Source organism: Trachypithecus francoisi, unplaced genomic scaffold, assembly GCF_009764315.1.
Source record: "Trachypithecus francoisi isolate TF-2019V2 unplaced genomic scaffold, Tfra_2.0 Lachesis_group1, whole genome shotgun sequence".
Classification (NCBI taxonomy): domain Eukaryota; kingdom Metazoa; phylum Chordata; class Mammalia; order Primates; family Cercopithecidae; genus Trachypithecus; species Trachypithecus francoisi.
This window is the reverse complement of record NW_022681454.1, coordinates 38847009-38862062: the sequence shown is the minus strand read 5'-3', so window position 1 is coordinate 38862062 and position 15054 is coordinate 38847009. Positions and strand designations below refer to the sequence as shown.

The 15054-nt window shown below is 35.1% G+C and overlaps 1 protein-coding gene across 7 annotated transcripts in view; it reads right to left on the bottom strand.

Moving 5' to 3' along the window:
* KLHL5 (kelch like family member 5) overlaps positions 1 to 15054 on the bottom strand; it is an 84188-nt gene that overhangs the window by 52069 nt on the left and 17065 nt on the right. For 3 of the 7 annotated variants that reach the window (XM_033213999.1, XM_033214001.1, XM_033214002.1), the window contains 2 exons: positions 13725 to 14201; positions 388 to 570 (listed from right to left, as the gene is read on the bottom strand). In XM_033213999.1, the coding sequence (XP_033069890.1) occupies positions 388 to 570; positions 13725 to 14107 (566 nt within the window). In that variant the 5' untranslated portion in view covers positions 14108 to 14201. The remainder of the gene's footprint in view (positions 1 to 387; positions 571 to 13724; positions 14202 to 15054) is intronic. The other 4 variants (XM_033214004.1, XM_033214003.1, XM_033214005.1 and 1 more) reach the window with 2 other exon arrangements.

Sequence of the window (15054 nt, the reverse complement as noted above, 5' to 3'; positions counted from 1 at the left end):
TTAAGACTTTGTGCTACTCCACTTCACCAGCTTTTCTTCTTCTAAATATCCACAAGCTTTAATTGCCATTGAGTTTACTTAAAGTATTTAATAGGTAGAATATTGCACAAAAGCTTGGTATAGTAGCTGAAGTCTATACCAAACAATATCAACTTATCTGAGGCTAGTATGTTTTGTTATTGTGCTTCTACAGCAGGACAATGACCCTTTTAGGATCACCAAACATGTAATAATTTCATATGCACTGTTTTCTTGATGAAAATTCCATGAAGATGGAAATTCCCCTTTCCCAAAACATAATAGTTAATTGAAGTAGGTTACCACAATATACATATCTAAATTACCGAGGAAATATTTAACATATACAGAAATATAGAAAACAACTACCTGTGAGCTGGAATTCTGCGATCACCAGCGACCAAAATTACATCGCACAACTGTTTATGTCTCAAATAGTTTTCCATTTTTTTAAATGTTTGTTCAGCATGATTAAGGGCTTGGAAAAATTCATCTGATGAACATGGCTCCATAGTATGACAGGATGATAATGTCTGACTACTATTGGAAGTCCTGAAAAGAAAAAAAAAACACATTTTGAAATATCACTATCACATTAAAAAGATCTTTGCTATTAAGTCCTTTGAAAGCCTTCAAATAGAAGAAATCATGCTACCTATCAATATTAATGTATAATCATTCATTTTAGTCTCTTAAAAATCAATGATGCCTCAAGTCATATGATTCTTGTAAACACTGTAAGTGAATTTAAACTGTTAATTAATTGCTACACATATTCTTTGTAGTATCTTTTTGTGAGGTCTTTTCTCTGTTAAAGCCAACGTCTCTGCTGAAAAAGAGCTAGCTATATTCATATTGATAACCATATCTCCTAACATTATATTTAAGGATATAAGAGATAATTCATCTTTGAAGGCAGAAAGGCAATTAAATTATTTTAGAGATACAAATTCAAGTCAAGTTCATTAAAAAATATGTTGTCATAAAAATAGTGTTATAATTCTTTTGGTTCTCTGTCCAGTCCTCAAAAGCCCAGGTAATCTATAACTTATATTATAGGTTAAAAGAATTTGATAGCCTAATACAGCTGTCTAAAAAAATTATTTGAAATTTCTAAATTATAATTTGAAGAGTATGAGTTCTATTTCCTTCCTTCCTTCCCTCCCTCCCTCCTTCCTTCCTTCTTTCTTTCTTTCTTTTTTTGAGATGGAATTTCACTCTTGTTGCCCAGAATGGAGTGCAATGGTGCGATCACGGCTCACCGCAACCTCTGCTTCCTGGGTTCAAGCAATTCTCCTGCCTCAGCCTCCTAAGTAGCTGAGATTACAAGCATGCACCACCATGCCCGGCTACTTTTGTATTTTTAGTAGAGATGGGGTTTCTCCATGTTGGTCAGGCTGGTCTCGAACTCCTGACCTCAGGAGATCCACCTGCCTCAGCCTCCCAAAGTGCTGGGATTACAGGTGTGAGCCACTGCACCCGGCCTTATGTTCCATTTTCATATGATTTACTGATAAAAACTGTGAAAAAGCGAAAAGGTTAGGACTAAGAATGAAGTCCTGAGCACACATTCCTCCTCACTCTTACTCCCAGTTCTCCTCTCCAGGATCACTTAAATCAAGCAATTAAAGTCGGTTGGTTATGCAATTAACTGTAAAACCACTGACTGTGCCATAACTTAGTTCTTATTTCTCATCAGATCTTCTTTTAAGGATATTATGGTTGTGACATATGCTTTGTTGAATCAAGTCCCACTATATCTTAAGATAATCTTGTTAATATAACTAATAACCTTATCAAAAAAGAAAAAGTCATCATATTTCTTACTTTTAAAGTAAAGGGAACTGAAGCCAAGGAGATTAAGTGCCTTGCCAAGAGTCAGAGTTCATTCATGGCAGAGATAGGGCTATCACAGAAACTGCTACGTGTTCACCAAAACATCCTTTTTTCCCCCTGAGAATATAGCTAAACTACATTTCCCAGCCCCTCTTGGTGTGTTCCATAGGTGTGTTCTTATGGAAATGAAGTATTACATCACACAGTTCACCTTAAAGAGGCTAAGAACAGGTACGGCTTTTCTGTATTTTCTTTCTCTATCCACAGGTTGAAGGGAGAGGACTGAAGACTTAGAAAAAGGAAGAAGTAAAATACACAAAAGATCACTAAAGCAAGAACACTCACATTGAACTAAGATTTATCTGTTTTAGAAGTTAACAATGCCTTAACTGATAAATATTCCTTCCTAAATCCTCCGAGTCTGATGTATTTTCAGTACCATACAAACATGGGCATCAGATAAATGCCCTTGGAAGATAATTGTCAGTAATGACAACAGAAGTCAAATGTATATTATCTAGAAAGGATGTGTTGTACAATATGAATATTACTGGTGTAATGACTTGGAAAATTCAAGTCAAGTAATACTTGACTTCACATTTAAGATCATTATTATAAAAATGGGTTGAATAGTATGTAATTACATATTGTTTATACAAATAAATGAGAATTAGAAACTATTTTAAAATTTAGGAAACAGCATAACATAAGCAAAAAAATAATGGTGGTTTTGATGAATAATAATTTGAAGATTTTGCAGTGGCTCACGCCTGTAATCCCAGCACTCTGGGAGGCCGAGGCAGGTGGATCACAAGGTCAGGAGATTGAGGCCATCCTGGCTAATATGGTGAAACCCTGTCTCTACTAAAAATACACACACAAAAAAATTAGCTGGGCATGCTGGTACACGCCTGTAGTCCCACTACCCGGGGGGCTGAGGCAGGAGAATTGTTTGAACCCAGGAGGTGGAGGTTACAGTGAGCCAAGATCACGCCACTGTACTCCAGCCTCGGTGACAGAGCGAGACTCCATCTCAAAAAAATAAAAATTAAAAAAATGAATATTTAAAATATTTTTTGATTAAGTTTTATACTGTTAAAATACTGACAAATGATTATAAGAGCATTAGTGACCTGAGGAGGGGAAAAAATTATAGTATCTAATTTTTATAAGCCATAAATTCAAGAACAAGTAAATAAATCAAGTACTTCTTTCTTAAGGCTTCTATATTTTGTATCACATTTCTTATACTTCATATCAAATTATAAGTAATGATTAAACAAATAAATTAGTTGAATGTTTCTTGAGTGATGAACTGCCATCAACTAACACAGATGCTAATCAATGTTAAAGTTCTGAAAGAACAACAGAACTTTGTAATACTATCATCATTGTTATTATAGGCTACTTCTGATGTTGGCATATGCCCAGTTAATAATTTTCTTGTCAAGACCTTTCAGGGTATTTTGGTTCAGATGCTGAAACAAGTCAGGATAACTGGGGAGCATTTCAGTCTCAGTGTTCAAGGCCTCATACCCTGAGACTGATTCAATAGTTCTGAGGTGAGATTTGAACATATTTTAAAAATAATTTTATTTTTAATATTATTGACAAATAACAATCGTATATATTTATAGGGTATAATGTGAAGTTTTGATACGTGTATATGTGGTGAACTGCTAAAATCAGGGTAATTAACAAATCCATTACCTCTAATATTTATCAATTCTTTGTGGTGAAAAATATGTAGAACACTCTCTTTTAGCTATTTAAAGCCCTTTTAGCTATTAAGCATAGTCACCTTCCTGTGTTCTAGTACATGAGAACTTGTTCCTCCTAATTGTAACTTTGTGCACACTGACCCAAGTCTCTCTTTGGCACTCCCCACCCTCAGCCTCTGGTAAGCACCTCTTGGTAAGACTTCCTTACTCTTTTTTCTCCTATTACATCTTTTGTGTAGCATGTAATAGGAAAATAGAATTAAGGAGGTATTGATGGGTGATGAAGCACATTTTAGGACGTTCTAGAGCTGTGCTGTCCAATACAGTAGCCACTAGCCCCATGAGGCTATTTTAATTTAAATAAAAAATTTAAATTCAGTTCTTTAGTTGGACTAGTCGTATCTCAAGTGTTCAATAGTCTCTTGGGGCTAGTGGCTACCAAATAGGATGGTACAGATATGGAACATTTCCATCAATGCTGAAAGTTCCATTGTGCAGTGCTGGTCTAGAGTCCTATAGACCTGGGTTCAGCTCTCACTCTGTCACTCACTATGTATAATTCTGGACAAGTTATTTAACTTCTCTAAGGCTTACTTTCTTTAACAGCACAACAGAAATAATACATAGTGCTGTCTTTTAGGGGATCCCTCAAGAGAGGATTATTAAATGATATAATGCATGCACAAGCCCTAGCACAGATTAGTACACAATCGAGGAAAGCTACTGTTAGTAGAACCCTACTTTTCAGTGGCCAATGGGAAGGCCTGTAATTACAGTCTTATGTCTTTATATAATGTTGTTTGGATGGTTGTCTTTTTTTAAAAAATGATCCCTGGCATTATCATTTTTCATAACTAAATTTCATACTTTTTTTTTTTTTTTTGAGACGGAGTCTTGCTCTGTCGCCCGGGCTGGAGTGCAGTGGCCGGATCTCAGCTCACTGCAAGCTCCGCCTTCCCGGTTTACGCCATTCTCCTGCCTCAGCCTCCGGAGTAGCTGGGACTACAGGCGCCCGCCACCTCGCCTGGCTAGTTTTTTGTATTTTTAGTAGAGACGAGGTTTCACCGTGTTAGCCAGGATGGTCTCGATCTCCTGACCTCGTGATCTGCCCATCTCGGCCTCCCGAAGTGCTGGGATTACAGGCTTGAGCCACCGCGCCCGGCCCATACTTCTTATTTAAAATGGCTTTTAGTAAACATTCTAACCCACAACACAAATATCTGGGAATAGGCCATTCCTGAAGCATTTAAAATATATTTCTCTCTTATTTCTACTTGATCTTTTACATAACAACAGAGGAAATACATCTAATATCTCTGCTTAGTTTTACTTATGTGATACCACTAAGATAGTAAATCATACTTCAAAAAATTACATAAGATCATTCAAATCTTTTATGTTAGACTTTCACTGTAATGAATACATTGCTGGATATTTCTAGTCTACAGGGAAACATTTAATTTGTAGCTTATGTCTTTCTCTGCAGTAGGCAATGAATTTTAAAGTCAGAAAAATGCCTAAACATAGAAAAGAGGCAAGTATCAAATAGAAACAAGTCACCAACTATTCACAGAGCAACTACTCTGCATTGCACCAGTTAGAAACTGGGGGAATGCTAACAAAGATATTATTCCCTAGTGAAGGGACTTGGAATTTGAAGAGTCAAGCTCCATATCTGGAAAAAGTGAAATAGCAACTGTAACCCTTGTAATTCCCTAGATTTTACATGTGCTTACATGTACATGTGCTCACACAATATTCACCATGACCAATACACCTTTTTACTGTAAACTATTTAGATCCTTTTACTTTTATCGCCAGAATTTAAACTAGAATGTCTTAATGGAGTACTTTTTCAAAAGAAGTTTTACAAATTAATTTATAAAAGTTATACTGTCTATGATTATGAGTAGAAAAAAAGCTCTTTTGAAACTGTAAATAGTCTCTTTGGCTCACTCTCTCAGGAAGTGATTTACTCCTAGTTTGTGGCATTCGGAACTCATGTTTTTGCAGAAGTGTGCTTACTATATTATGAATCTTTTGTCATCTTTTACAAATATTCAAAACTACAAGGTGCAAGGTATAGGCTAGCAGTCTCTAAATTTGATACATATCCTTTTCAGTATACTTTTAAGCATGTGCCCAAATATATATTTACTAATTTATAAAAGATATAGATGCCATTGTACAATTTTTATATAATATACAGACAAAAATAGAAATTTAAAAGATAAAATATAAACAGAAGCGTTTACATATATTTTTAACCATTACTCCAACTGATCATCTTGTGCATCTTTAATTGGAGTATAATTGCTATTGGAATACAGAAAAGGGGAAGATCAGTATGCGCTAGTGTTTAGAAAGTCAACAAGTAGTAGGTGCGAATTGAAATATGTCTTGACATTTAGATGGGTGAGAAAGAAGAGGAGACAAGGCAATTGTGTGAAGAGAAATAGTAAGAGCTAAGGAAAATGGATGTCTTCACTCTTTCCCTCCTCAACAGAAATATATTTTGATTTGGAAATTTATAGGGCATTTTTCCCCTGGGATAGTGCCAGAATATCTGTGGTAAAGAGAGTTAAATGCTGTTTATAAGAATCCAGTTTTCTTAAATAATAACCAGCATGAAGGGGAAGGGAAATGGACATTTTAATACAATGCTGATGAGAATTAAAATAGAAATGTTCCTGAAATGACTCTGAAAATACAAATCAAAACCCCTCAAATGTGAACATCCTTGGGATTTTGTCCAAAAGAAAGAATCATCAATATGTACAGAGATCTAGCTACAGGGAGGGTTTCTCACAGGTTGTTTCTAATAGAGAAATACTAGAAAACAATCTACATTCAAAAAAATAGAATACTGGTTAAATAAACAAAAGGACAATCCAAACACGGAAGAATGACGGAGCCATTTGAAAAGATACAGAATATTTAATGACCTAGAGAGCTATTTAGTGGACATTGTTTTTGCCTATCCAGCATTCCTTCTTACGGTAATAAAACCCATCTCTACTTTTTCAGAAACCACACATTCCCTGCCTCAGTCTACAGGGAATGGTCAGAGGTGTAGAAGCCAATGAGGCCTGGCCAATAAGAGTATCGTATCTCCTGGCAATAACAATTGGTTCAGGTGGACACAGGACCCAAACAAGACCAATCAGAGTCAACTTCATGATGTTTGATCACCCTCTTGGAAAAGTGTCACTTTCTTTCCATTGAGCTTGCTAAGCTGACAAAAAGTAAACTTGGAGCTGTTAAAGGCCTTTCTGCTACCACACTGACAGACTACCTGAGATGATGGCATCACAAAGGAAAACAGAATTTAGAAATGGAGAAAAACAGATTATTAGTGTTATTTGATCATTTGGATCCAGCCATGTCTAAAGCTAGACTCTATCCTTGGACTTTTTATTTATGTGAACCAAAAATTTCTAGTTTTTGTTTAAGTCAGTTTGATTTGGGCTTCTGTCATTTTCAACTACGAGTTCTAATTTACAAACTTACATTAGGGCAAAAAAAGCAGGCTACAAAACAATATGTACAATAAGATTGAGATTTTTATTTTAAAAACACATACTATACATGTATAGAAAATATAACAGGACACTTCCTCAAATTAACAGTTGGCATTCTGAGGTGGCTGGGTAGTTGATGATTTTTACTTTTTCCATTTTTACTTATCTCTATTTTCTAATAGCTCTATGGTAAAAAATATATATAATATAACAGGGAAAAATTCATTTAAAAATTAGATCTAAAGAACTCTGAAGCATTCTATTCAGCCATCTTCACTTCCTGCACTCTGTTGATTATAACCCCAGATCCATTCTTTATATCTACCACAGTAAATGACTTTTAGCTGGAGACATGGCTACCCAGGGTGAGACTGTATTTCTGAGCCTCCTTTGTAACTAGTTGTGGCCATGTGACCAATGAATATAGGCAGAACTGATATGTGCAACCTGTGTCGCTTCCTTAATGTCTTCCCTTTCCTCTCTTTGGTGCTTCCTACAGGTTGGCATGCTGAGGGACAGCTGAGTAAGCTTCAGTCATGCAGAAAAGATAACATCATACAGTAAGGAGAAACAATGTAACAGGAACCTGGGTCTCTGAATGAACTCGTGAAGCAGAGCTATCTACCCGCCCTGGGCAACTTGCCCACCTGTGAGGTGAGAAATAAACTTCAATCTAATTTAAGCCACTGTGTTTCTGAATGTCTTTGTTATATCATTTTAGCCTATGCCTTACTAATATACTTCCTAAAGTTAAATGAGCAAATTATGTAGTTATGTAGTTATCTATGAGGTATGTGTGTGTACACGCCATCATTTTCATGCCCAATATATCTGATTCTAAACACTTAAACCCTCACTCTCTAGTTCCAAGTGAAACACAGGTAAAATAAAATGTGAGTGATAAATGGCATAAAGACAGATTTTCTGCTTAAACAATTTGGAGTTTAAATTGTTGTGTAACTGTAGGACCTATCCTTTTCATATACCGATTCTTCAGCTTTCCCAGCAGTTCTGGGAACTATTATGATTCAATAAATTCCTATTTCTGGTTAAATCATCCAGTCAACTTCAGTTGCTTAAAACTAAGAACTCTGATGGATACAGCACACAGATAGCCTTCTGAGGGTTCATGAACTCCTTGAACCCTATATGAAATATTTCACACACACACACACACACACACACACACAGAGACAGTGTTTTCTGGGGAGAGGTTACATAGCTTACATCACATTCTCAATGGAGTCCATGATAAGATGTGGGCATATATGTGAGAGGGGAGACAATGCAATATTGTCCTTTCAAGTTCATTATAAACTTCTCTGCTACCGCTGGAAACACATTTTTTTTTCCATTATAGGATTTTAATTTAAAACTGAACCAGAATTAATAGACCGGATCAAACAATGAGATGCAGAGACAACATAAAGAGGGTCCAGAAAAAGGAGAATGCCCATGAGGAGTGGTGATATTATGCAGATAACCTCTTGTTGGGAGGGGAGGAGGACCTATGCCTTCAGGATGAGTTGAGGAGTAGCAAATCAATTGACCAAAAAATAAAAGAGTTTGAAATATCTGCAGTGGAAAGACAGAGAGGCAAGCAATCAGTAAGATGGGTTAGAAGACTGTGGATAAAGAGTTATGGGGCCAGGTGTGGTGGCTCATGCTTGTAATCCTAGCACTTTGGGAGGCCAAGGTGGACAGATCACTTGAGCTCAAGAGTTCAAGACCAGCCTGGCCAATGCAGTGAAACTCCATCTCTACTAAAAATATAAAAAAATTAGCTGGACATGGTGGTATGCGCCTGTAATCCCAGCTACTCTGGACGCTAAGGCAGGAGAATTGCTTGAACCCAGGAGGCAGAGATTGCAGTGAGCCAAGATCCCACCACTGCATTCCAGTCTAGCCTGGGTGACAGAGCAAGACTCTGCCTCATCAAAAAAAAAAAAAAAAAAAAAAAAAGACTTATGGGTGAGTCATATGGGTGAGTCAAGAGATTACACCTATAACCTAGCCAAGCTTGCCATTCTCAAGAACTAAAAGAGAATTAACTGAAGAAAGGTGAAACTGGTTAGAATGAGTAATTAGCTACATGCTATAGCTAAACTCTGTGATTAAATGAATAGTCACAGGTATGTAGGCAATATATTAATAGTACAGTGTTTGTTAAGAGCATGAAATCTACAACTTAATTGTTTGAGTTCAAAAATGCAACTATTTCCAAGTGATCAAGGTCAATACCAACTGTGGTAAGTCAGATTAACGGTGTGCATCTTTGATACGATGTGATAAAAATGGCATTTTATCTCTGTGGTATTCCTCCCCAAAGCCCATAACCTCAGTCTAATTATGGGAAAACAAATCTCAATTGAGTAAGACATTCTACAAAACAACTGATTAGTATGATTAGTACTCCCAAAACTGCCAAGGTCATCAAAAGCAAGTAAAATCTAAAAAACTGTCATAGCCAAGAGGAGGCTAAGGAGACATAATGATTTAATGTAATGTGATATCTTGGATAGGATCCTGGAACTCAAAAGAGCATTAGGTAAGAAACTAAAGAAATGTGAATAAAGTATGCACTTTAGTTAACAATAATGTATCACCACTGGTTCATTACTAGTAACCCATGCACCATATTAACATAAGATATAAATAACAGGGGAACCTGGATATGGGGTAGATAGGAACTTACTGTAACATCTTTGTAATTTTCCTGTAAATGTAAAATGGTCCTAAAAAAATAAAATTTCTTTTTAAAAAATGCAGTCATTTCACTTACTAACCTTGAGCAAGTTACTTAGCCTTTCTGTGCCTCACTTGACTCATCTATAAAATTAAAATTAGGTTGATAACGGCAGTAACCTAACTCAAGAATGTGCTGTGAAGACTAATATAATATAGTAAAGTGCTTAGAATAGTGCCTCACAGTTAGGAAGCACCTGTTTGGTATCAGCAATGATTATTTTTTAACACAGATGCTCCTTAACTTATGATGGGGTTACGTTTGGATAAACCCAACAAAAATTGAAAATGCACTTTCAACCTAGGATATTTTTTCAACATACTGTACGTTTATTGGGATGTACCCTATTGTAAGTCGCAGAATGTACTGAATGCATGAGACTTTTCCATCATTGTAAAGTTGAAAAATTTTATGTCAGGAAGCGTCTGTACTTGTAAAGTGCAGTAAAACTGTATGCAAAAGGAGTAAAAATAGCCTGATGATATTAAACTCTAACTTTATAAATGAAATTGAAATAAAATTCCTCCAATTGAAAATATGTCAAAAATTTCATAATTTCAAGGTCAGTAAATCAAGGGAAGTATAAACCACGTTTATACTATGGTTACATGGTGGGCCACCATATAGATTTTGCTAGCCCTGGTATGAATTTATCCTCAATTAAGGATCTAGGATCCTATTGCTCACATAAAAGGTGACAGCTCTGTTACTGAAGGTCTAAAATTCCTCATGTTATAAGAAGACTAAGTCTGTATTTTAATACCAAAGTAATGACTTAGATGACTCTCATGGAGAAAAGGTAGCTAGGCTACAGAGGCAAGGTCAAAGTTAAAAGGCGAGAAACTTTTAAATCATTTAGGTGGATGGTAGTAGAAATTACCAGAAGTCTAAGACTCAGATAGACATTTTTCCTTGTTAGAATACAACTGATAAAACATGACCAACATATGCTGCCTCTTAATTCCTGCTTTAAACTGTCCAGATCCACCGTGGCTAATGAGATTCTGAGTATGTAAAACCACTTAGCTGTCTTCCCCTTTTTCTAATAACTCAAAATTTCAGTTTAAGTTCTGAAATTCATGTAAATATTACGACGGTTAAAACAAGTAATTAGTATATCATATGGATTTCTTCATTATGTCTTTAACATTTTAAGATATCAATCTGTAGTATGCTCAGAATGTTTACTATATATTTACTATATATTATTTGCAAAATATTATATAAGAAAAAGAACTGTTCCGAAGTTATATAAAAAAAAAATTGATGAGGCCAGATGTGGTGGCTCACACCTGTAATCCCAGCACTTTGGGAGGCTGAGGTGGGCGGATCACTTGAGGTCAGGAGTTCAAGACCAGCCTGGCCAACATGGCAAAACAGTGTCTCTACTAAAAATACAAAATTTAGCCGGGCACACTTCTGTAGTCCCAGCTACTTGGGAGGCTGAGGCAGAAGAATGGCTTGAACCCGGGAGGCAGAGGTTGCAGTGAGAAGAGATCGCGCTATCGCACTCCAGTCTGGGTGACAGAGCAAGACTCTGTCTCAAAAAAAAAAAAAAAATTGATGAATGTCAGTGTGACATTAACAGTGACAGGCTTTGATTTGTTTACAGTAGATGAACAACTACTTAGAGGAGTCTGACTGCTCACTTAATCAAAAAGCTGAGTGCAAATAAATGTATCTTTATGACAAAGGTCAAAGACTCAGTCAGGGCGTTGAAGGAAAACATAAAAATTAGATCCATTTAATCTAGAAAAAAAATAGAGGAAAAGAATATACAGACAAAGGATTTTTCCAAAATCTTGAATGTTTGTTTTTTTCCTTATTTGCAATAAGAAGATTGAAATTTCAAACCATCCAAAATATTAAATTGCTTTGAAATATTTCCCCTCATATCTAAAAATCAAAAACATTTTTTCACAGTACATTTTATTTTTGAAATTTTATTTTTGGAATAGTTTGGTCACTGAAGATGTAAACTGTCTACACCCGTTTTACTTTGATGAGTCTTCTTGAGTAGCATTTTTTAAACAACTTCATTTATTTTAGATTTTTAAAAATGTCATTTTTTATATCTCCTATAAATTAAAAAGTCAATTTAAAATTATTGAAGAATGCACATAGCAATCTCTCACTCAAAAAAGGATAATCTTTTTATTTCATAATGAATAGCCCACCAAGATATTTCTGTATGCATACTAAAGAATAGCTTAATTTTATTTCAGTAATCATTAGCCACGCAAACTACCTTTGTTGTAAGGAATTATAGCAACCAATGTGTGTAAAATTTTTCCAAGATTACACATGTATAAAAATTTTATATTCGCATTATAATTTCTCCGGTAATAGATACATGTTAAGAGTTTCATATGTGAATTTACTTATGTTGGTAAATAAATGTTTTATTTTTTTAATTTTGTTAAAATATTCTTGATATTTTGATTTTCAAATGAAACATTTACTGTTTGGTTCTCCACAAAAATGATGACTCTTTTACTATATAAATTGTTCTCTTTATGGCAACAAGTCTCCAAAGAAAATACAAACAATGAAACCACATTAGCTCAATTGATTTCCAAATTAAATTATTAGTGGCTTCTATTCCCTTAAGATAATGCCAAGTCATGAACTAATTTAAAAAAATTTAAATTAAATACACTATTTACCTACATACAGATATTCCCCTCTCCATTACACAAATGATGACAGATGACTAGAGTATACATTTTTTATCCTTCCAATTCCACATTCTTTAATTTCTCTATATTAAGGTTAGAAGAGGAAAAGGTGGTAAATATCATCAAGTGAGAGATACTTCAATATATAAATTCATTTTGTCTCAATCCATATGATGCCTGTATCATTAATAACCAACTTATAAATTACAAATGTTATCAAAAGCTGCACAGAAATTTTAAAAGAAAAATTATCAAATTAGACAAATGATAAGTTATTTGTGCCTTTAAATATTTAGAAATATTTTTGAATGAAGATTGATGAGAAAGATGACTTTCATGCTCTAACTTGTTACATAATCTTATTGTAGTTTAAACTGATCAATAAGAAAATCCATTTCAAAGATAAAGCCAGATTCCAAGAAAAAGGCAGATAAAGTCACTATGAAATTACCAATTTTTTCCTGTATTTTCTTTCTTCTAACTGATTTCCCCTTCTTCCTGTCCCCTTTTCACCAGATAATCACATCTAGCCCCTCTACATTCCCTTAAACTCTCCTGAAGGAATGTCCTTCATTTCCTTAAATAGCACACATTTCAGTGAAAGTGAAGGTAACAGGAATTAGTAGCTGTCATCTTAGAGACATGTTACTCAGTATTCTCTATATTAGTCTGGAGAGCTGTAACACAGACAGGACAAAGAGAAATAACCATAAGAAAAATATTATTGACAACTACAATTGTGTCAAAAAATTGGTAACTATAATGTGCATCTCTTTGTAGAACCTTTCCTTTTCATTAAATTAAAAAATGACTCTATAATGTGTTAAAAACTAAAATGTCACATAAAATTTCATACTACAGAAATGTTTTCTATAGTTTTGATATGAATATAGAAGGTTAATGAATGAAGCAAACCATAGGCAATGATATAGGAAATTGCTACTGTGTATTATTTTCAAAGCTGAGCCAGATCTATATATAGAACACAAGATATTTCAAAATGAATGCTATTTGTTGTTTTGTAATTTTACAGACTATTAGAACATTAAAAAAATCCTAGAAGTATCACATGTTCATACCAAGATATATGTGTATGCAGATGTACATATATAATCAGATTTTAAATAATAAATACTAAATTATTTAAAAACATTATAGAGCTATATCCCCACACCCCTTTTCTAACAGTAAGAAAATAATCAACCTGCATGAACTGGAATCAGATTCATTTTCTTCTTCACTAGTGCCATCATCCACTTCTGGTCTATCCAGCCAATGTGCACCGCCACAATCTTCTGCTGTAAACTCAAATGCAGGGACTTCAGAGGTGGATGCCATTGGCCAAGAAGGTGAATTCTGAAAATCCAGTTGGCTGGACCTTCGGTAACCAATTGAAGCCAAAGGCAACTGTAGGCTACATGGATCTAAAAACTTTCTCCCACCGTTTGCGCCAGTCTGTCCTCGGTTCCAAAATTCTCCCTGCTGGCTGTCAACTGTAGAATTAGGAGATGATGCTTGATGGCCAAACCACCTCCATCTGATTTTCAAAATCTGTTTCACATCAAACTCTTTACGAGAACCAGACATCCTCAGAGAAACCAAGTGATCGTCTAGGCAACGGGCAAAAAGCACTGCACACAGATTTGTGCATCCAACCAAGACAAGAGAAGTATATGCCCTGCTGTACACAACAAAAAAATGTAAAGGAAAATAAATCACATTTATATATGTATCTACAATTACTTTTACGCCAATATATCAGATTTTAAAGAACAAAGGATAATGAATAAAGATGAAACACGGTGGAACATTCCGTTCAATCAGAGCAAACTCTCATCCACCTATCCTGAAGCAGCTAGACCACTTTCCCGGCTCTCCTTTCCCATACTGACCATCAGGTCTCACAAACACTGACAGCATTCATTAAAGTCCTTTCAAATGCAGAACACCACCCCCTTTTTCTTAAACCACAAATGACAGAGACAGAAAACACTATCCCCGTTGCAGTATCTCAGTCTCTGCTGCTTAGTATATTAACTCTTTTATTGCTGAAACTCTATAGCATTTCCCTTTGTACTTAAAAATAATCACTTTAAAACTAAAATGTTTCTATTTCTAAACTAAGTCCCTAAGTGAAATACCACAAAACAAGTTTTTTAAAAAGCATTTGTAAAATTAGATGAGTTATGGTGATTTTCAAGCTGTGCTCTTTGGGTGGGGAATGAGGAGGAAAGGGGAGTACAAAGGTGGGGCTCCAGATTGGTGTCTTCACCTCTATCTTCTCTCTTCATAAAACAAATGGATCTAATTAATATAGTAAGATCCTGGGTAAGATTTCACTCAGATAAAGAATAACGAGGAGAATAAAAAGTCTGAAAACTACAAAGGATCAAAAAGTAACAAATACTATTTTTCAAATAAATTGAGGCCAGGAATTCTCTATAAGTAGAAATGGGCCACTGCCAGTTAGTATAATACCCAAATGTCTATGACACTACTTAGGAAAAGGAAAGTGCCCCTCAAAAAAGCTACCA